At 40.6% G+C, this 22,983-nt stretch overlaps 1 protein-coding gene and 1 long non-coding RNA gene across 3 annotated transcripts in view; one reads left to right on the plus strand and one right to left on the minus strand.

Moving 5' to 3' along the window:
* LOC141380025 (uncharacterized) overlaps window positions 1-22,983 on the plus strand; it is a 60,581-nt gene that overhangs the window by 6,459 nt on the left and 31,139 nt on the right. The gene's annotated exons all lie outside the window — the stretch shown is intronic.
* Window positions 1,125-11,339, minus strand: si:dkeyp-72g9.4. The gene is made up of 3 exons (XM_017352953.4): window positions 11,208-11,339; window positions 8,148-8,279; window positions 1,125-3,645 (listed from the first exon to the last, which is right to left on the minus strand). The coding sequence occupies exon 3, from the start codon at window positions 3,641-3,643 to the stop codon at window positions 2,846-2,848; it is 798 nt and encodes a 265-aa protein (XP_017208442.2). The 5' UTR covers window positions 3,644-3,645; window positions 8,148-8,279; window positions 11,208-11,339; the 3' UTR covers window positions 1,125-2,845.

Genomic DNA, 22,983 nt, shown 5'->3' on the forward strand with positions numbered 1-22,983 from the left:
ATGTTTAGCTGATAAAGTTTGCTTCTCAACCGGGTCCCCACAAGGATGTTCTTTTACCTCTGTTATACATCCTTTACACAAACATGTGCCAGAGCAGGTGAGAAAATAGAACCATTATCAAGTATGCAGATGACACTATCATTGTCAGCCAACTTCATGATAATGAAACAGGTCATGGTCCAGTACTTACTGACTTTGTCAGATGGTGTGAGGAGTCATATCTTCAGTTAAATGTTTTAAAGACAAAAGATATGATCAGTTATTATAAGAAGGCTGCTTACATACAGGTGAGCACTTCCATTAAAAATCAGACTGTGGAAAGTGTGCAATCACACAAATACCCTGGCACAATTATTGACTTTAAACTTTCCTTTGATGAGAATTGTGCAGCAGTGTGTAAAAAGGGGCACCAGCGACTATTTTGCTTGAGAAAGTTAAATCATTTCCATATTGATAAACACATGATGACTCTATTTTATCATGCTTTTCTTGAATCGGTTTTATCCTTCGCTTTGGTGTTTGGGAATCTCTCTGTCAAGAATAAAAACTCATTAAATCAAATAGTTAAGTGGTCCAGTAAGCTGACAGGGGTGTCACTAGCCAATCTAGAGGCTGTGTACACCAGGCAGCTAAAGAGAATCACAAATTCAATTTTAAGTGACACTACTCATCCCCTACACTCAAAGTTTCAGCTCCTTCTTTCTGTTCGCAGGTTTGTATTATTAAGCTGTAGAACGAAACGATACAAAAATAGTTTCATACCATCAGCTATTAGACATTTAAATAAGGCATAGACTAAAGGAGAGATTTTTCAGTGACTTGTATATTTTAGATAATTTTAAGAATTTACTTGTGTGTGTGTGTGGGGGGGGGGGGGGGGGGTGTACACTTAAAGTAATTATTTATTTATTCTTTATTTTTACGGCTTAATGTTCATTTGTTGTTGTTACTATGTGAGTTCCTTTGTGTGGCACTGTTATGAGATGAGGACTCTTAATTGCAAACCAAATCTACCTTCGGGTATAAAGTAACCTATCCACCTCCCTATAGCTAATACAACAGAGTACAAATGATTTGTCATGTAGTTGATGGAACAGGGATAAAAAAGTCACATTATTCATACATAAAACACAGACATTTTATTAATTTAAAAAAGTGGAAAAAAAAGTACAAGGTTGCTGAAAATTTACAAACAACAGATTTTCTTTTTTTTCATATAGTGTAATATACAGTTTCTCTCAAATTATTACATCCATGATAATAATTTAAATACATTTTAATACAAAAATGTACAAATTCACATGCAACCGTACTAATTAATCTTTTAACAGTAAGACAATCTCAAAATACAGAAACACCAAATTAATGCAGAGAAAACAAGATATTCTGGGTGTGTACAAACAGTCTGACAGGATAACAGTGCAGTTCTATATTGGTCATAAATCTGAATATCAAAATATTGTGGGTCAGATTTTTTAGTTTATGCTTTGTTAGTGAGCTAAGATGATTCCTAAACACTGCATTTAATCATTTATTATTCATGTCTGACTGTACTATCCAGTTTCCTCTAAACCAGGTGTGTCCAAACACGGTCCTGGAGGGCTGGTGTCCTGCAGATTTTAGCTCCAACTTGCCTCAACACACCTGAAAGGTTGTTTCTACAAAGCCTAGTAAAGCTGCGGTCACACTGGGCTTATCCTCCCATAGACTTCCATTCATATGCACGCGAATGCGTCAGACTGAAAACGCAGGGTCATGTGTCAAGTTTCGCAGGTTGCTGCGGTGCAAAGTTCAAGCTTCGTGAACTCTGACCTGCGAAATCGCATCACTTGACTGGGTGAGACTAATCGAGGATCAAAACATGACCTCTCTGGACAGAAATTTAAAACATGGAGCAATCGCACACTTTTTTAATGCCTAATAATTTTGTTTATTCCCGCCCCCTTTCGCAGCGCCGTATGACAGAATTTCGCACACACAAACTCTAGTGTGACCGTAGCTTAAGAGGTTAATTAGCTAGCCCAGGTGAGTCTGATTTGGGTTAGAACTAAACTTTGCATGACACCGGCCCTCCAGGACGTAGTTTGGACATGCCTGCTCTAAACAGTTCATTCCTGTTTACATGCTGTTTTTCTTTTCTTCTTAGTTTTAAAATATTTTAACATTACCTCATTTTGAAAGTGGCAGTAAATGATCATAGCTTGCTCGTTTTACCAGTCTCCTAAATACAGTACCAATGTACTAAAAGGTTCATATTTAGACATAATAGTTCTGAACATATTTGTATGTTAAAGGTTTCATTTTTGTTTGCATTTTATCATAGATCAAATATGTGATAATATTTAAAGCAAGCATTGCATAATTAATGTGTATCACAGTAGCTGCCTGGTAATCAAATTTGCTAAAACCTGGGTTTTACAAAAAACCTCCCAGTCAGGTATTATCGTGGGCACAGTGAAATTCTTTTACTGTAAGTGAATATTATACATGTTGTTCCCTTTATCCTTTAAACTATTTTGTGTTATTAACATTACTGAATATTCGAACTGCGATTAAGATGACACATTTTTAATTCTTTAAATCTCACTAAACAATGTCAAAGGCATTCAACAATCAATGCATTTATTGTTCACGACTGGACGTTACTGGACTGGCTCAGTCTTATCATCGACATTCATTGTAACTCTACACTATGGTGTGGTATTGACACGGCACCATCTATAGGGTCACGGATTTAAAAATACATCAAAAATGTATATGCATATAAACCTGAAGTGCAAAGTCATAATTCCACATTTATCCACGTTACGGTGATGTTTAAACCTCACTGGACAGAGAGTGTAAATTACTTTTCGGCGATGGCTGGCAGCATGCATGCGCGAATGCGAGCTTCCTTCCATGCGCTGCGGCACTCTGCGATCCAGTGGGACACTATGGTCTGTTTGTCCATGCAGCGGCTGCTCTTTCCCCTCCAACCAGCAGGGGCGCCATCCAGCTTGTTGGGAACGCCACTGCGTGCGGCCAGAGTGCCCTCATCCAGCTTCTTCCTGCTGAGAGGCGACCTCTGCAAGATCGTAGAAGCAGTGATTGTGTCAGCCAGGCAAAGCTCTGGGCAGCTGCTCTTGCGCTGGATTTCCGGTGCTGAGGAACAACACGGGAAGGTGTCGCTTCGTGGCCTTCGTGGAGGAACGCTCCCTCTTCTGGTGGAGAGCGCCGGTGTACCTCTGTGACTGTAGAGGTACTCTAGTGGATCTGCAGGACCTGGGACACCCTCCTTCTGCGTAGCCTGAGCCTGAACTGCTTCTGCTGGAGTAGATTTAGTGGTCTCTTTTTCTTTATGGGTCTGTTCAACTATCTGCTCGCTGGCCGTGGTGGTTTGGGGCTGCGGAGGCTGCAGATGATGGCGCAGGCGATGCAGGCGTAGGCAGGGCTTTGGGGAATCCAAAGGGCCGATGGAGAGGATGTCACAATCAGGCTCATGCAGAGGGAAGGTGGGCCGGGCCAGATGGCAGATGGAGAGGAAGTAGTCCTGTGTGGTGGTGTGCTGGCTGTTGGTCTGGTTCAGGTCTTGCACCAGCTCCTCATAGCCTTCCCTGATGGTGGGGAGGCCTCTTTTAGCCAGCAGTCTGGACCTGGGACGCATGACTGTGAAAGTGGAAAGAGTGGCTTATTAGTACACATGAAAATCACACACAGGATTTCTTGATAGGTATTCTCAGATCTATTCCTCGAGGTCAGCTTTTCTACTTTACAACGTTCAGTTCCAACCTTTATCAAACAAAGTTGCTTGTAACTTTATAGCGCTATACTATAGGTATGGGGCTGCTATGGCAAGGCCACATAAGATCCTTGGTGGCATAGGCCATTTAGATTTGTGGCAGTCCCAGTGTAGTAAGGAAAAAGACTTGGAATAGTTCAGTAGTTCTCAATTCCGGTGTTCTCAATTCCTTGTGCCCCACCCCCCTGCACATTTTGTATGTCTCTTATATTTGTCACACAAGGATCAGTTCATGGATGTCTCTGTTAATGAGTTGATGATATGAATCAGGTGTGTTAAGTAAGAAAGACATATGCTGCATCCCAATTTGCATACTATCCTTCCCAAATAGTATTTGAAAATAGAATTAGTATGTCCCAAATCGTAGTATGTTGAAAAGAGTATGCCAAAGGTTCCTGGATGGTTTACTATTTCTGTTAAAAATTTTAAGTGTAGAAGCTTCCATACTCTAACCGCTGATATTGCCCACAATAAATTGCGCGTTGGACCTAAATTCGATTAGAACTACAAACATGGGTGAAAAGTGTAAATAAACTACAAAAAAGATGGATGCACGAAACCAACTATAAAGCAGAGAGGCTACGGTAAAAATGTTTGTATGACTGTTAATTAATATCTACTTCACTGTGTTATGTCTATTCCGTGTTATATTTCATCTGCAATAAGAATACTGAACTTATATAAAGACGTGTTTGGACATTGACATCTAAATGCATAATTATCCAAGGACCTGAGGAGATTTCTTTGCATAAAAGACTAATGAATGGGAGATTAACTTGCTGCTGCTTCTCCAATAAGGTAGAAAATCAATAATGACAGAAATGTGGATGATGTGTGGATGATTGACAGGTCTCACAACTCAGCAACACAACAATCTGATAATTTGGAAGTAGTATGTCCCAAAGCTTGCATACTCTTCTGTTACGTTCTTAAAAGTATATATTTTTCCTTCACAAAAAAGGACATACTTTTAGGGCGTAGTTTGAGTATATGAATTGGGACGCTGCAATCTAAACTTGTTCATAAGGCCTTGCATTTTAGCTAGCCTATTTTAACTAAAACAAAATGAATTATGTAATTTATAGCTGTTGAAATTAGCATTCTTATTTTTGTCATATATTTAGTTTGAGATTAGACACTGAGGCTTTTCTGGTTTCAATATTAAACGTGCTTTAATTCATCAAGGTTAATTAATTGTAAAGGCTTCTTAAGACCAACAAAACAAAACCGCTGCAACTAAACAAAGTTATGCAACTATATTCTAATTTAAAGTTTCGAGCTTGTACTCCGAGGCTAATATGCATACACACTGGATTACCTATGGTGGAAGCTATCAACTGGTACCTCTTTCACACCACACGTGAAGAGTCGTTCACATATTGCTTCATTTGAGTGCGCAAATTCATTATTTTCAATAGAGGCGTGTAGCTTGCTTGCACATATTGGGAGCGACATGCTTTCCTGGCACACCTGGTTGAAATCATCTGAACTTTCAGAATGCTCTGAGCGCACCACGTGTAACGTGACAAAAAACAGACCACTCAGCTTCATACTTTTTTTACTCTGGTTTAAAAAGAAAAAACGAAAATGAAGATATCAAACAATTTAGTAACATAACTGATCAAAAGACAGAAGTTCAGCATCCTTTGACTACATTTGTTCTCTTTATAAGGGAACTACTTAGCTAATATGTAGCTTAGATTTACATTAGACAAATACTGTTTTTTTTGTTTATTTCTATTTTTATTCAATTATTTATTTAGTATTTTGTCATTTATTTTTTAGTTTAAAATTATTACTTATTTTTAATTGTCAAAAACCTTTTTTTCCACTTACTATTAAGTCTAAAGAGAAATGGAAGATATTGTTTATTTTTTTAAATTATTATTTTGTGCTGTTTTATTATGCATTATATGGCATATGCGGAAGTATATTTAAGAACTTTCAATTTGTCAGTAATCTGAGTTAAGGTCTTCCGGTGAACTGTATGCCATTACAAAATCGGCGCGTTTAAGGTCTGTTTTCTTTAAAGATCAGCGATCTCCACTGGCTAAGTGATATCTGATATAAAGTGGGTCTCAGATTGTACAAGAAGCACTGCATTAAATTACATTTTTCACCACCATGTCTTTAAAATATGAACATTTATTTTACCCCAGTATATTCGTGTGAGTAAATGGCTTTTGTCTAGTTTTACGCTTGAGCAACTAAATGACTACTAAAGTCTGTTTAACTGATTGTATTTTACATTACAACATCAATGTTGTAAAAGAAACTGTATAAAATGGAAAAAAAGTCACATTAGCCATTCACCGTTTATCAGTTTGGAAAGAAACACTAGCTACGCATATACCCTATTGTATTAGTATTATTGTAGTATTATTTGGTTACTGAGCAGCAATAAATAATTATTTAAAATATAAGGAGTTTTCATGTGATTTTCTAAACTAGTTTTGATATGCATAATAATCAGAATAACCGTGGACCCATGATGTTCCTATGATGTATAAAATGTATAATCGTTCCATACCTAGTAAGTAGTGCATTTCTTTTCGAAGCTCACTTCAAATAAGTGTTCTAAATTGTATAAAAATATGTATTATGCATAAAGTTCAGAATTAGACCCTGTGGGCAAATGCTACTGTGAAGGGATCTGCTGTAGACTTCTACACAAAAGTCAAAACAGCATTTTGACAGTGTAGACAATGTTTAGAGTATATTTGGGACAGGACCTTATTACTTTTGCCAAGCTGTCACTGCCATGTGACTACGACATCAGTTGTCAATTCACTGCCTTTCAAAAATCCTCTTCCAGTCTCATGGGGTATTAAAGTGGATGTATCTTCTGAATCTTGCCAGTCGACCAGCTTTTTAGCCTACTGTTTTTCTGAATAACTTGATAGCTGAATTTAAAAAAAAGTTAAGAGCAATCTTTAGGAAAATATATTATGACTCTGCCCCAAAATCATCATATTTCATATTTTATAATTGTCATTTCTCATCTCTCTGAAAATCATTTTAGAAAAGTTACAATTAAAAATTCAACCAAATACCACCATTACCAAAATGCATTTAACCAAACATTATACCTTTTTTTAGAACATAACTAAAATAAATGTGGTCCTTATTAAATGTTATTATATTATTAATAATAAAATAAGTTCCCAGATACATTTTATTCCATAATGTGTTAATAAATGCAGTAATTAACATTAAATAGTATCCCTAAATCCTTTAGAAGTGTTATCATAGTTCACGCTGACTAATGTAGTTAACAAATGAAATCTAATTTCAAATCGTTACCAACACAGGAATATCAAATTCCCCCCACACACTCTGACTCAGATGTCTAATGCCTCTCTTCTTGACTTTACGCTAATGACCCACATTATTTCTGTATTCATAATTAAACAGCATCATTTCAGAAGCTGTTATTACCTGCATGATCATTCCTTATTGATGCTCTGTACAGTAAACAGCAAAAATCAATGTATATAATGGGAGCGATTGGTTACCGGAATATGTGCTAGCCCAGTCTCCATGGCAACGCCTCTTCCCATCACATCCCAGGCTGTGCTCAGATTTCATAGCAATTTGAGTGTGCGCGCACACACACACACACATGCACATGCATACACACACACGCACATACATACACGGTAGGTTTTTTATGTTTTAAGGGGACATAAGGAATATTACACTACAGTAAAGACTGTAGTGTATATTCTATTCTCTTACACTAGCCCTAAACCCAATCCTCACAGAAAATATTCAAAATATATAAAGTGTATGGTTTATGAGCCAAAAATAAAATAAATAACCAAAAATAAATAAATAAATAAATAAAAAATGTCCCCATAAGGGCAAAAAATACTGGTATTGCTAAACAAATATAACCACATTGTTATGGGTCCACAGGACCACACACCCACACACACAAACACACACACCATGCTCCTCCCCATAACACCCCTCACTGCCCCATTGCCCAAATTATCTAAACCTCATTTTATTAATGTAAACAACCCAGCACTGATTCCCACCCTTTCGAATTTCCAACCAATTGTTTAAAAGTCCTGAAAAATTCAAATGCCATTCTGGAAATGGACCAAAAAACACAATATACTTCAAGATCAAAGCAAGTCTACCTTACACAACTAACTGCAACCGACATCTGGCGCAGATTGCCCTTTCATTCGACAATTGATGAAATCCTCTAAAATCTCTTTCTCTAATCCTCAAAAATCAAACACTAAAATAGCTTCCGAATCAAATCTGCAAAATAAATTAGGATATGCAAAGACCTAAAGATTCAATCATCTTTCTCGGCTGATTTCTATTGAGGCCAGTGGTGCATATCGTTTCCCACCTGAGCGGGGTCTCTCTCCGGCTGCTTGTCGTCGCTGTGAGTCTGTTCTTCCTCCGCTCCTCTGGTCTGGTCTCCTCTTCCCCGCTGCTGCTGCCTCCGCTCCCTGCCTCAGCTCAGAGCCTCCAACTGCTGCTACACACACAAAAAAATAATGATTTTCTCCCCCGTATATCTTGCTCACTCCCTCCCTCCCTTCCTTCTTCTCTCTTGCCTGTTTGCTTGCTCGCCCTCTCCTGTGCGCCTCACTTGCTCTCCTCCCTTGGTCAGTGCTAAAAATAGCGCCTTGATTCCTGTCCCCGTGGCTGTGAAGAATCATTTGCAAAATGGATTTACTGATGTGGCGGGGAGAAAGCAACGGGAGAGGGGAAGAAGTTGAAATTACGGTATGAGGGAATGAGATTAAAAAGGGAAGTTGAAAAGGGAAGCTAATGTATATTAGTATTAACTCTCTGATGTCTATAGTCATGCAAGACCAAAAAAAGTGTTAAAGGATTAATTAACCCAAAAATGAATGTTCTGTTATTTATTACTCACTCTCATGTCATTCATGACCTTCGTTAATCTTCGAAACACAAATTAAGATAATTTACAGAGCTCCTCACCTTATATATAAGGGTGCACCCTGCCACCCTGTGAGGAAAACTCATTTCCGCCTGTATCTGACATCTTTTCGGTCATTAACCAAAACTCATGACCATAGGTGAGAGCAGTCTTAGGAGAGAACCCCAGACTTCCCTCTCCCCAGACACTTCCTTCACCTCTTTTGGAGGGATCCTGAGGTGTTCCCAGGCCAGCTGGGACATAATCCCTCCAACAAATCCTGGGTCTTCCCTGAGGCCTCCTTCCGGTGGGACCGAGCCACCTCAGCTGACTTCTCTTGAAGTGGACCTACTACGAGGCGCGGGTGGCGAGGGTAGTTTAGGGGACGCCCTCTCTATTCTGCCGCCCTAGACGCGGATATAACTGAGGCGCGGTTGGTGAGGGTAGTTTAGGGGACGCCACCCTCTCTATTCTGCCGCGCTAGACGTGGATATAGGCTAACGGAGGCGCGGGTGGCAAGGGTAGTTTCGGGGATGCCGCTCTCTATATTCTGCCACCCTAGACGCGTATATAATTGTGTGCGCGGGTGGCGAGGATAGTTTCGGGGACACCGCTCTCTCTATTCTGCCACCCTAGACGTGGATGAGGGCGCGGGTGGCGAGGGTAGTTTCGGGGACGCCGCCCTCTCTATTCTGCCGCCCTAGGCGGCTGCCTAGGTCGCCTCTATGGAAGCACCGGCCCAGCTGATAGACCCTACTTCAAAAAGCTGACTCCTGCTATTTAATTCTAGGAACTACAATAAATGAGGAAGGGAGCCCCTGATATTTCAGGGGCCATTTACTACGACAATTAAATTACAGACATTTACCATAAAATAATGGATGTTAAATTACAGATATTAATCATAAAATAATGGACGTTACATTAAAGACATTTATCGTAAAATAATGGACGCTAAATTACATATATTTATCCCAAAATAATGGATTTTAAATGACAGAAATTTACCCTAAAATAATGGACATTAAATTACAGACATTAATTGTAAAATAATGGATGTTAAATTAAAGACATTTACCGTAAAATAATGGACGTTAAATTTCAGACATTTATCGTAAAATAATGGCTGTAAAATTACAGATATTTATCATAAAATAATGGATGTTAAATTAGACATTTACTGTAAAATAATTCATGTAAAAATTGCAGACATTTACTGTAAAGTATTGGACATTAAATTACAGACATTTACAGAGAAATAATGGAAGTTAAATTACAGACATTTACTGTAAAATAATGGACGTTAAATTACAGACATTTATCGTAAAATATTAAACGTTAAATTACAGACATTTAACGTCAAATAATGGACAGTAAATTATTGACATTGACCGTAAAATAATGAACATTAAATTACAGAATTTTCCGGAAAATGTTTGTAACTTACTGTCTGTTATTTTACAGTGAATGTAATTTAAATGCATTTGCACAAACAATTACAATTTTCTTTTTACAGTGTAGAACTCAATTTCAAGCATACCATTGGGCTACTGCTGGGCTAGTTTTGATTAGTCTTTACCACACAATTCTAGAGTTTTTTTTGGGGGGGGGGGGGATAACTTAATTCTTTTTGTTCAATTTATTTAATTTGTAAAAACCTATAAGTTAACTTAATGTCTTCATGTTGCCCCAACACAAATCGTTTTTGTGAAACTCAGCATTTTTTTACAGTGTAAACCTAGCAACACTGACACACAACCATCATAAGAAATTAATGGAAAAATATAATGGGGTACTTTTTTCATCAGATTTAACACAGACACAAATAGATGGCTCAAAATGTTGAATATTTTTAGTAGCATGAAATTACCTCTGAATACCAACTATTAAACAAATAAATATTATTGATATGAAGTATTGGATATTCAGTTATCAAAAAACTTTACTGTCTTGTGACCTTAGTCTCCTGACAGTTTAAACAATTACAAAATAAATAGCGAAACCAGAAAACCAGTGTTGTCAAATGCTGACCTGTGATTTGTATTCTTTGCCGATACCAGTTTTATCATTCATAATTTAATTTCCTGATATATCGCTTTGCCCTCCTTGTTTTGGTTACGAAGAGGAAATAATCAATTATAAGCTTGGAGAATGTCTATTTTTTGACCTTGCTTGACTGAATGGTGCTCTTATCTTAAGTGAGTGTGTTTGTACAGCTATAAATAGTTCTTTCTGCAGGTATATAGAGTCCTAGATGACCTTTCGTCATGCTCATGTTCCTGTCATACAGCAGAGGGGTAGTAAACATGAGCTCAGCATAACAAACAACAGGGTTAATGGTGGATTGCCCACATACGGTGCCTCAAATGTTTATATCGACTGTACAAAAGAGTGTATCGACTAGAAAATCCTTGTATACTACTATATACTGCAGTTATAGGAAATTTAGTCAATATCTGCCTAAGAACATACTTGATACAAATAACAAACAAACTTATTTGTGTTGTGCAAGTCCTTTACCTGTTATTGAAGGCTGTTTCTCTGTATTTTCCACGTTTGTTGGATGATCTGGTGCTGTTTTTAGTTTGATGCCGTCAATGTAGACTTCATTAGAGACTGTGCTGTTAAAGCCACAAACATCAAGTTCACTCTGTTTATCAAGTGTTGATTAGTGAGGGAACGAGAGTGGGAGTGTAAGGAGGGATGTGTTGAGAGGGAGGAGGTTGTTGTTTTGAAGGTGGAGCAGCGTGGAAACCACACATTTACAGAGCAGCCCTGTTCATTTCTGTAAAATCCACTTCCATTTGTCTCACTTCTGGTCAGAGGAAATATAAGAAGCTTTTCAGTCTGCTCTGATCAAATTCACTCCACTTAAGGGAGTGGTATATAACCGAGAGACTTATTACTTATATATTACTTAGAGACTTAATACTTATTTCTTTATTTCTTTTAGATTTTTATTTTTATTTATGTTTCAGTTAAGGTTTGGTATGGGGTTTTGTCATTTTTATATAGTAATTATCTTTATTTGTTTATTAATAAATTTTAGCTTTAATAGATCAAGTGCGACTAAATAAAAAGGAGAAATGTTGCTTTCCACCTATTTGAAAATTTCAAATAAAATCAAATAAAATAAAATAAGTAGTGCTTATTAGTGGTAGTGATGTCGCCTCACAGCAAGAAGGTCGCTGGTTCGAACCTCGGCTCAGTTGGCATTTCTGTGTGGAGTTTGCATGTTCTCCCTGCCTTTGCATGGGTTTCCTCCGGGTGCTCCGGTTTCCCCCACAGTCCAAAGACATGTGGTACAGGTGAATTGGGTAGGCTAAATTGTCCGTAGTGTATGAGTGAGTGTGTGTGTGGTTGTTTCCCAGAGAAGGGTTGTGGCTGGAAGGACATCCGCTGCGTAAAAACTTGCTGGATAAGTTGGCGGTTCATTCCGCTGTGGCAACCCTGGATTAATAAAGGAACTAAGCCGACAAGAAAATGAATGAATGAATAAATAAGTTGTTTTTGTGATTCTGAATTTTTTTTATACTATAATAACTATAATAAAATTAACTATAACAATGTGGTCAAATATGGACTAGTGTGCTGATACCTAATTTACTGAAAATTTTCATTTAATTGTTCCTAGATCTCTATGAAGGTATGATTATTATTTATTAAATTATTTATAAAAAAAAGTAAATTTAATTTGAATGATTCAAAATTGATGTGTTTTATTTCAGTTAACTTTAGTTAATTTTAAATCTTACAATTTATCCACCATCTTGTCATCCCAGATTTACTTTATACTAGGGGTGTCCAAACCTTTTCCTTTAAGGGGCCAAAAATCAAACTTGATTGATGTTGGTGGGCCAAAGGTAAATATACCAAACTGTATTGCCATGGTAAATTCCTCATTTATTAATATTTATGAACTTCTTAATCTTTAATGTACTTTTTGCAATGAAAAAATAATCAATAATTCAATGCCAATGTCTTGTGCATCATCATATATCCGTCAAGTAACAGTATTTATATTTTAACATAAAAAAAAAAGATTCATTCACAACAAACATTTAATTTCATTTTTTTGTAGCTCAACAAATCATTGATTCATTCATTTACTTTCTTTTCTGCTTAGTCCCTTTATTAATCTGGGGTCGCCACAACGGAATGTACCACCAACTTATCCAGCATATGTTTTTATGCAGCGGATGCCCTTCCATCTGCAACTCATCACTGGGAAACACCCATACACACTCAATCACACACTATAGCCAATTTAGCCTACCCAATTCACCTACAGCACATGTCTTTAGACTGTGGGGGAAACCGGAGCACTCAGAGGAAACCAATGCAAACACGGGGACAACAAGCAAACTCCACACAGAAATGCCAACTAGCCAGCCGAGGCTTGAAGCAGTGACCTTCTTGGTGTGAGGCAATTGTGCTACCCACTGCGCCACTGTGTTGCTTTCAACAAATCAACGAAAGTTTATGCTAAATTAGAATAGACTATCTCTGTTGATGGAATTTGCCCCAACATTTCCCATCATACTCCCTCTCTTCTCAGATGGGGTTGCAGGCCAAATCAAAGGTTACTATAGGTAGTGTTGGGAAGGTTACTTTGGAAATGTAATAGATTACAGATTACAAATTACCCTATTTAAAATGTAATAAGTTGTGTACCTTTTCAATTACTTTAAAAGTAAAGTAACTGATTAAATCTGATTACTTTTTGATTGCTTATAAGTTTCTAATGGATATTTTCAACTAAATCATTTTCTAACATTTATACCCAGCAGGTGTGAGCTTACAGTGGCTCTGTTTACTGTTAGAACTTCAAAATCTTTCATCACTTGTATTAAAATTATATTATTTCATTTTAAAGTACATCTATCACAAACCAGACCTTATAAAAAATTGTTAATTGTTGTTACAAAATCTAAATTTGAGTTAGTTGTGCAGGGTGAGTTTTATGGCATTTGCAATAAAAACACATCTAAGCTATTTTTGCAATTTAATTTTTAAATTGAAGCAACTTAAATCCAAGTCAATCATATCTTAGTGATCAGTGAAACTGTCAATGAAACAAATAGGGCAGAACTGTTCAGTTAAATTGTTTAAATTTTACTAAGATTAATATACTGTACTAAACACAAACACATTATAGTATATAACAGCAAAAACAAAAAAGGGAAATATTTATAGGAATGAGCATTATATTGTATATATATATTTACAACTCTTCATTACTAAATTACATTACATAAAGTAGAATCATTAGTAACTATCATGAACTAATAGTAATTACCATAGTATACTTCAGATTTTACTACAGTAAACTATATATATAGACATCCTCTTCCACAGTCATCTTTTCATCAAGCAAATTTCTCGTGTTAGCCTAATTGGTTGGTGATGTCACCAACCAGGGGTGCGTTTTTCAAACAACGACGCAACTTGCGGCTGAACTATCATAGTTTGCGTTTATGTAAAGAACTATGTAGTGACGAGTATTTCTCAAAACCCCTCTTTTCTCTGTCGCAGAACCACATTAGTTATAACGTAAAACGTCCATCATGATGCCCTAAAGTGGGTGGAGTAACTACTACTTTAGAGAAAAACCCATAATTTCTTTGTGCAAATTTAATGGTTTTTTACGCACACGCGTTTAAAATTAAATTCAATATTAGATTTGGTAAAAACATGCATTTGCTTTCCATACTAACTGAAATATATGTAAATGGCATATATAGGGCCTGTGTTTGCTTTACTAATATTATTTAGAAGTTGAACATTACACATCCTATTCTAAAACATATCACTTGCAAAAGCTATCATGTATTCTAATATCATAACATATAAATAAATAAATAATGAGGCTATTTATAATAAATTAAATGTAATATTATTATTTATTAGAAATGAAAAAAAAAAACACACTTTAATAATTTTAATGATGATGATGATGATGATGATAATAATAATAATTATTATTATATAGGATATTGTTTATTTATTTTTTATTTTTTGGAAAAATCTAATTTTACAATTTGACACATGTAAACCACTGCAGAAAGTTCTAACCCGCAGGCCCATGTCATATACAGTACAGACACTTAATAAATAACCCACTGTAAATTAAAAGCATTAACGTAAGCTATGTTTTTTGTTTTCACAAGCTTTGGAGACGTAACAAATTCAGATTTTAAATAATAGGTCCCCTATAGCTTTCGCCATGAGGCTGTGTTCAAAATGACATCAATGTTTTCAAAGTACACTGCTAAGGGAGCACAATTGTAAACATGAAGATCGCTAAAACTGAACTGTAAAAGTAGTTTGAAAGCAAATTACACCTAAGACAGATGACCTTAATGCTTTTTTTTGTTTTAATAATTCCAACTTTGAATGTTAAAATGTTTTAAAATAATAGGACATGGGGGGATAAGTGAGAATTGAACACAGCCAGGAACTATGTTCCTAACTACAGCTCCAGAGCTGTAATTGCAAGTGCTCAAGTTTGCGGCGCAGTTTGCAAATGTTCGTTGGAGTGATGGATTTGGGAAACAGCAAATCAACAAACTATGTTTGTAACGACGAAACTTGCGACCTTAGTTGGCTAACAAGGGTTTTGGGAAATGCACCCCAGATCGAGAAGTGGCCAGTTACACACCAAAAAGTTTGTTGTCAACCACCGTAAAACAGGAAGAAGAAGGAATTGTCATTTCCCTTCGGAACGCATGTCAAGCGCGAGTGATTTACATGTTAAGTCCATGTAAACACGCGAATAGACATCCTGCAACGCGATATGCGCAAATGACGCGGCACGAATGACTGGAATTGCGCGGATTTCGCGAATGGCGTAGCGCGAATTGAGCGTTTTGCGCGTTTGACGCGATTCACTTGAGTGCAAAAATCTGAACTTCAGCGGACATTCGCGCCGTGTTAACCAATCAGGAGCTTGCTCTTGTGGTGGCGTGATTGTGACATATCGCCTGTTGTTGATGTCCCAGGGGAAATCCTCCAGCAGACACTGACAAGAAGTTCATCAAACTGGGCTGGGCTCATTCAGAAGCACAGCTAAAAGCCTCCGCCAGCCAGGTTCAGTTTCTGGAGGAGTTTATGAGCTTAAAGAGCTGGATGCACCAATGAAAGGATGTAGTGGACTCAGACATGGCCCTAAACGTATCGACGCTCTTTATCAGCCTTCATAAAGCACATAAACACTGTTATTTTCTTCATAAAATCCATGTTAGCCATTTAACTATAAAGCTAGAGTCACAGGGAAGACAGAATCTTTTTTTGAGTCATTTCATTCATTTGGTTCAATTTGCCAAAATATTATTAAAATGTTACGAATTGCTTCCAAACACACCTACAACTAGCGCAAAAGGTTGATCACACGATAAATAAGTCATAAATAGAATATTATAAGAAGGAGAAAATAATAATTCAATGTTTACCAGCTCTTTTGTGTATGAAGGTATTGTTGTCTCTTTGCTCAGCTCACCTCTTCATGTCTTCAAATGTCAGTGGTTCATTCACGTTATACTGACAGGCACATATAATCTTAATCAATGCACAGTCTAAGCTGAAAGGAGCCATGATCGTTCGTTCATCACGTGACAGAATGACTCAAACGCGAGGACTCGAGAGATGAATAGTTCAATTCTTTCTCCGGCTCTAAACACGTATGATTGGCTCGTGATGAACGAGTGACTCAGGCCCGATAGAGGACTCGAGAGGTGAGCGGATCAATTCTTTTTCCGGCTCTAAATGCATATGATTGGCTTCTGCCTATGTGATGAAGACTTGAAATTAACGATACTACCTGCACAAATACGCGCACGCGCGGATGAACGAATCACTCCCTGAGAGGACTCGTAGTTCCCGAGTCATATTGAAGATTCGTTCAAAATGAACGAATCCTTCATGAACGACCCATCACTACATAGCATTACAGCCTTCTGAGAGTCGATAAGGGTTCCTCCTGCTGTGCTCCAGCCATTTCGAGCAAATGAGAGCAGTCTCCCGGTCCAGAGTATGTACATGCAGCTGCAGACGAGTAAGCTGGGTTTCTCCCTTGTCTGGCGTTTTTTGGGTCCGGTCCTCCAGAGCGGTGCGTATAAAGTTGCAATTTCACAAAAAGAACAACACAGTCTTGCAGCATGTCCTTTTCAGGATGGCGCTCTGACCGTGCGTTTCTGGATGCGGTGGTTTCCTGTCCCCGGATGATGGGCACGAGCACTGTGTTGCATGTCTGGGGTCCAGCATGTTAATGCGGTGCTCGCGGGCAGTTCATGTCGTTATTGCGATGCCATGAATGTTGCGCAGTTAAGATCTTTGCAAAGATCTTTAGCCTTTGCAAAAGGGCGAGCCACCCCAGCTGTCCCCTGCACTGCAGCGGGCACTCTGGCAGATCTGAGGGTTCCAGTGGGAGATTATCTGAACCTCCTGCTCCTCCAAGCACTGCATCCAAGCTTCGAGCAGAAGAAGTGATCTGTCTTCTTCATAGAGGACCAGAGGGCTATGCCTTCGAAGCCTCTCGTCCCCTTCTTCCCGGAGGTGCACAGTAGGCTCACGCAGTCTTAGAAGGCACCTTTGTCTGCCCGTGCTGCGTATTCTTCCGCCCTCACCACTCTTGACTCTGGTGGAGCGGCCAGGGGGTATGTAGCGATTCCTCAGGTCGAGCGCGATTGCAGTCAATCTTTGTCCGCGTGGCGCCTCTTCTTGGCGGGGTCTGCCTCGACTCCCGTCCAAAGCCTGTAGTTTATCTGCCTCCCTCGGAGCCAGAGCTTACAAGGCTGCAGGCCTTCCGCCTTGCACGCAATGGCCACCTACCAGCGCTACCAAGCGCAGTAGCTGGCCGAGCTGCACGAGGATGGGTCCAACCCAGGCTTGTTACATGAGCTTCGCAACGCAACCGACTATGCTCTTCGGACCACTAAGTCAGCTGCGTGTGCGTTGGGGAGGATGATGTCCACATTAGTGGTCCAGGAGCGCCACCTTTGGCTAAACTTGGCTGATATGCGCGAAGTCGACAAAGTGCGCTTTCTTGACTCCCCTATATCCCAAGCTGGCCTGTTCGGCAACACTGTCTGTGAATTCATCTAGGACTTCAAGGAGGTGAGAGCAGTCTGATGCTATAGGTAATGTCACCTATCGGCGGGACCGTAAGCCCACTTCGCCCGCCGAACCATCCATATCTGCTGCTCCTCGCCAAAGGCGACCGCCTACGAGAGCTGGCCCACCCCCGCACACTCCTCCGGCGAAGTGAGCGCGTCAAGCACCTCGAGCAACCTGCCCAGAGCTCCGCTAATCCGGTAAACGGACCACAAAGTGTCCCTGGAACAGTCATCTGGAGAAGAGGGAGGGGCAGGCTGCTGGAGGGGCAGGCCCCATTTCCAATGGCACTTTTCACTGCCGCGCAAACATCAATGAAAGAGCACTTTTCCACTTCCCCGGATGTGAAAGCGCGAATCCTGCCAGTTTGGGACGCTATGCTTCCCAGTTCGCAGGTTCTGTGCGTTACGCCAGTGGCTCACGAGCGCTGGGAAGATGGTCTCCTTTCTCCCACCCCTCGAGCCTCCCCTCCCGAGTTTGGGTGCGGAGTGAGAACAAATCTCTCGCCTCCAGCTCTTCCGCGGGACCCTCGCGCTTCCTGGATTAGCAAACCCACTCCGCGCGGCCCCACTGCTGGTACGTCAGCGATTGTATCGATGAGTCCACTAACAAGAGCTCTGCCTGCCTGGTTAGCACGGGCCAGCCCTTTGCGGTGGCTCATACACACAATCAGACTCGGCTACGCGATTCAGTTTGCGAACCCAAGTTCATGGATGTGCATTTTACCAGGGTGAGCCCCCTGTCCGCCCCTGTCTTGCGAGAGGAAATTGCTGTCCTCCTGGCGAAGGATGCAATCAAGCCGGTCCCTCCAGCCGAGATGGAGAGGGGGTTTTACAGCCCATACTTCATCGTGCCCAAGCAGAGCGGTGGGTCACGGCCAATCCTAGATCTGCGCGTTTTGAACCGCTGTCTGCACAAGCTGCCGTTTAGAATGCTCATGCAGAAGCGCATCCTCCAAAGCGTTTGTTCTCGGGATTGGTTTGCAGCAATAGACCTGAAGGACGCGTATTTCCATGTCTCCACTCTTGCTTGCCACCGTCAGTTTCTGCAGTTTGCGTTCGAAGGTCGAGCTTGGCAATACAAAGTCCTCCCCTTTGGGCTCTCTCTGTCTCCGCGGGTCTTCAACAAGCTTGCGGAGGGTGCCTTAGTGCCCCTTCGGTTTGCGGGCACCCGCATACTTAATTATCTCGACGACTGGCTGATTTTAGCCCACTCTCGGGAGCAATTGATTATGCACAGAGACAAGGTACTCCGGCACCTCCACCTGTTGGGGCTTCAGGTCAACCAAGAAAAGAGCAAACTCGCCCCCGTGCAGAGGATCTCTTTTCTCGGGTGGGAGCTGGACTCCGGAGAGCTCAACAACAAAATGGTGGTCCCACTGAAATTATTTCAGAGGCTCCTGGGGCATATGACATCTGCAGCCGCTGTCATGCCGCTCAGATAACTCCATATGAGACCACTCCAGCACTGGCTTCACGATCGAGTCCCCAGACGCGCATTACACGCGGGCGCACACCGAGTCACTGTAACTGTGCTGTGTAGCTATGCCCTCAGCCCTTGGAACGACCCCTCGTTCCTACAGGTCGGAGTACCTCTAGGACAGGCATCCAGTCATGTTTTTGTTTCAACAGATGCTTCTAGCATGGGCTGGGGGGCTGTGTGCTGCGGGCATGCAGCTGCGGGCTTGTGGAAAGGAACCCAGTTGCATTGGCATATCAATCGCCTGGAGCTGTTGGCAGTGTTCCTTGCTCTACACCGTTTTTTTCCGGTGCTGGAGCAGCAGCATGTGCGGAACTGGTTTTGCTGGTTGTGCCCCTCTGGCCCAACCGGAACTGGATCAAAGAGCTCTCCCTCCTCGCAACGGCCCTCCCCTGGCAGATCTCTTTGAGAGAGGACCTACTCTCTCAGGGACAGGGCACCATCTGGCATCCTTGCCCCGATATTTGGAACCTCCATGTGTGGTGCTTAGACGCGAGGAAGACATAGGTAACCTACCGATCGCGGTGGTTAATACCATCACTCAGGCTAGAACCCCCTCCACGAGGTGCACTATGCCCTGAAGTGGAGTCTATTTACTGAATGGTGCGTCTCTCGCAGAGAAGACCCCCGAAATTGCCAGATCAGCGTAGTGCTTTCTTTCCTCCAAGAGAAACTGGAGAGCAGGCTGTCGCCCTCAACACTCAAGGTTTACATGGCTGCCATCTCCGCTTATCATGACATGGTGGCTGGCAGCACCGTGGGAAAGCATAACCTCATCATCCGGTTCCTCAGAGGCACTAGGCGAATTAATCCACCCCGCCCCCCTCTCATGCCCTCTTGGCATCTCGCCCTCGTGCTCACGAGCCTGCGTACAGATCCCTTTGAGCCACTTGACTCAGTATCTTTAAGATTTCTGTCCCTGAAGACAGCTCTGCTGACAACTCTAGATCATCTGAGCAGCTCTTCGTCTGTTATGGCGGTCGGCAGCAGGGAAGTGCCATATCGAAACAAAGGTTGGCCCACTGGATAGTGGATGCCATCTCCCTCGCTTACCAGAGCCAGGGCGAGCCTTGTCCCCCGAGAGTGCGTGTGCACTCCACTCGGAGCATCGCATCCTCTTGGGCGCGTGCACCCGGCGCCTCTCTAACAGACATCAGTAGAGCTGCTGGCTGGGTGACACCTAATACATTTGCAAGGTTTTACAATCTGCGAGTAGAGCCGGTTTCCTCAAGGGTATTAGGTAACCCTTGGTGATTGAGGAAACAACTCGGTTAAGGTGTTGAAACACACTTGCTGCGCCATTCTCCCTAACACGGAGATACGTGCGCTTTTTCATCTGTCAGTAAAGTTCCCCGTTAGGTGAGCCCAGCAGATTCTTCTGAGACCCCCTGCACTGACACAGTGAAGGAGTCACCTGCTGGCCCATTACGTTGCAGGTCTGCCCGCTGGTTAGCCCGCGTTTTGGGTATAGGTGCCCGCTATGCGTGATCCCTACTACGCGATCCCATATGCTTATTCAGCCACAGTGCAGTCCCCCCTCATAAGCTGACCCGTGTCTTTCCTCTCCGCTAACCATCTTATTATATGCGTACTGCCCCTTCTCAGGGCTTATCCATATATTTTGCCATTATATCTCCCATTGGGTAGCAGGTGGCCTCCGCAGCGTCCTCCCTATCGGGACTGCATTTCACTTTCGACACCCAAAAAATATAGCTAAATCCGTGAAACTTCTTTGTACTAGGATAAGTAAGAGCCCGGAAGACCGCGCCTCTCTTTGATGCAGGAGCGCTCACGCTATGCCTGGCTATCCTCTCATCGGAGGCGAAGGTAGGGTGCAGTCATTATGGCGTTTTCCAGACATTTCCCCATTCGTAGATTAAAATCCACTTATAGCATTGAAGGTCCCCATCCGAAGGGGAACGCTCTGGTTACTAAAGTAACCCTCATTCCCCGAGGAGGGGAACAGAAATGCTATATAACATCGCCATAATGATTGTTCCTTAGCTGTAAGTGTCAGTCTCTTCAGCTTAAAAGGATAGCGTTTCCTTGCTTACCCTGTGCTTATATGCAGCTTACGCTGCCAACTCATTTGGCATTTCATTGGCCCATTATATACTCTTTCAGACAATTGGCTTTCTGAAACGAAATCCCCATTCGTGGATTAAAATCCACTATTAGCATTTCCGTTCCCCTCCTCGGGGAACGAGGGTTACTTTAGTAACCAGAGCGTTCTTGCTGTCATATGGCTTTATTTTCATTGGCTAGACACCAGCCTCACAGCTACGTGAATGTCTGTGACATTAATTAATCAGCAAACAGGAAATGTAAATTGTGCTACTGCACTACTTGACTAAAAAATATCTTTGCAACTGAAAATCTACTTGATTTAGAAAGTAGCAATGCTACCGCCACACTACTGAGAAATGTAGTTATAAAAGAATAGAACTGCTTTAATAAATGGCCTGAGCAGAAGGCATTGTGCATATCAAAAATAGGCAAAGCAAAAGTTTAATATTATTCTGATTTTTAAAGATCTTTTTTAAATGTTTCCCCATCTTTAATATTTTCATAAGTGATTGTGATTTAATTACAATTTTTTTTTTCTCAGTAACTGTAACAAATTACAGTTACATTTATTTTGTAATTAAATGACGCAACCCATTACATGTAACTAGTTACTCTTCAACACTGACCATGGGCCAACTTTGGGAATCTCTGCTTTAAACTGTTAGCATTAACAAAGAGGGGTTGCTATTCTAATGAAAAACAAACATTAAAAAAAACAGATCAAATATACTTGATATCAAAATCCTCTGGAAATAAAAGCAACCTCAAAAATAAAAATCAGCATTATATATCATGTTGGCATCAAAATAATCTTGGCATGCTCATTGCTTAAAACAATAATATGTATCCATATGCAAATGTTATATTTTGCAAGTACTTCCAAATGCTACTATGGGGGATATGGAATGAAAGACAAAAAAAAAAATGTTGAGAGAAAGGAGAATTGGGAAAAGATTAATCCAATGACGAGTCTGAAAGACAAGAGGACAGAGTCTTCTGTGCTAAGTAGGTCGACCTGAGTCAACCGAAAGAAGGACAAAATGATTAACTAGAGGGAATACAGAAGAAATATGGAGCTTTATAATACAGACTGCAATAGCAGCGAGGGCTGAAAGACTGAAATACCATGGCAACGTGTGTGCAAATCATGATACCAGCTGAACTGTGTTGGCCTCAATGAACCGCATTCACACCAAGCTGATATATTCTCATTCTCATCTCTCCATCTTGACAGCGACTCTCAGCAATAGACAGATTCACATGGTGCTTTCATTTCCAGCACAGAACTGAGTCATGGAGGCTTATTGGTTCCAAAATCCAAAGTGAAAGCAAAGTATTTGCATCTTTTTATATATATATATATATATATATATATATATATATATATATATATATATATATATATATATATATTACAGTAATTGCATTTAAATGCAAATGCATTTAAACAGCCAGATACAGCAGTATTGGCTCAACCAATGAGGTGAGTTTGAGGAATGGGCTATCTGTTAATTCAACCAAAGGTAAACATAGGGCAAGTGGGAAATCTGTTCAAAAACAGTCTGCAACTCCTATTGATGATTAGTTGGTTGCTCCAAAATGTGTTTGCTTTGGACACCAAAGTTCACAAGCTTACATT

This window comes from Danio rerio, chromosome 21 (assembly GCF_049306965.1).
Source record: "Danio rerio strain Tuebingen ecotype United States chromosome 21, GRCz12tu, whole genome shotgun sequence".
Classification (NCBI taxonomy): domain Eukaryota; kingdom Metazoa; phylum Chordata; class Actinopteri; order Cypriniformes; family Danionidae; genus Danio; species Danio rerio.

Excerpts from the sequence above, each read along its gene's own strand:
- si:dkeyp-72g9.4 (XM_017352953.4), bottom strand. The coding sequence starts at position 3,643 with ATGCGTCCCAGGTCCAGACTGCTGGCTAAAAGAGGCCTCCCCACCATC.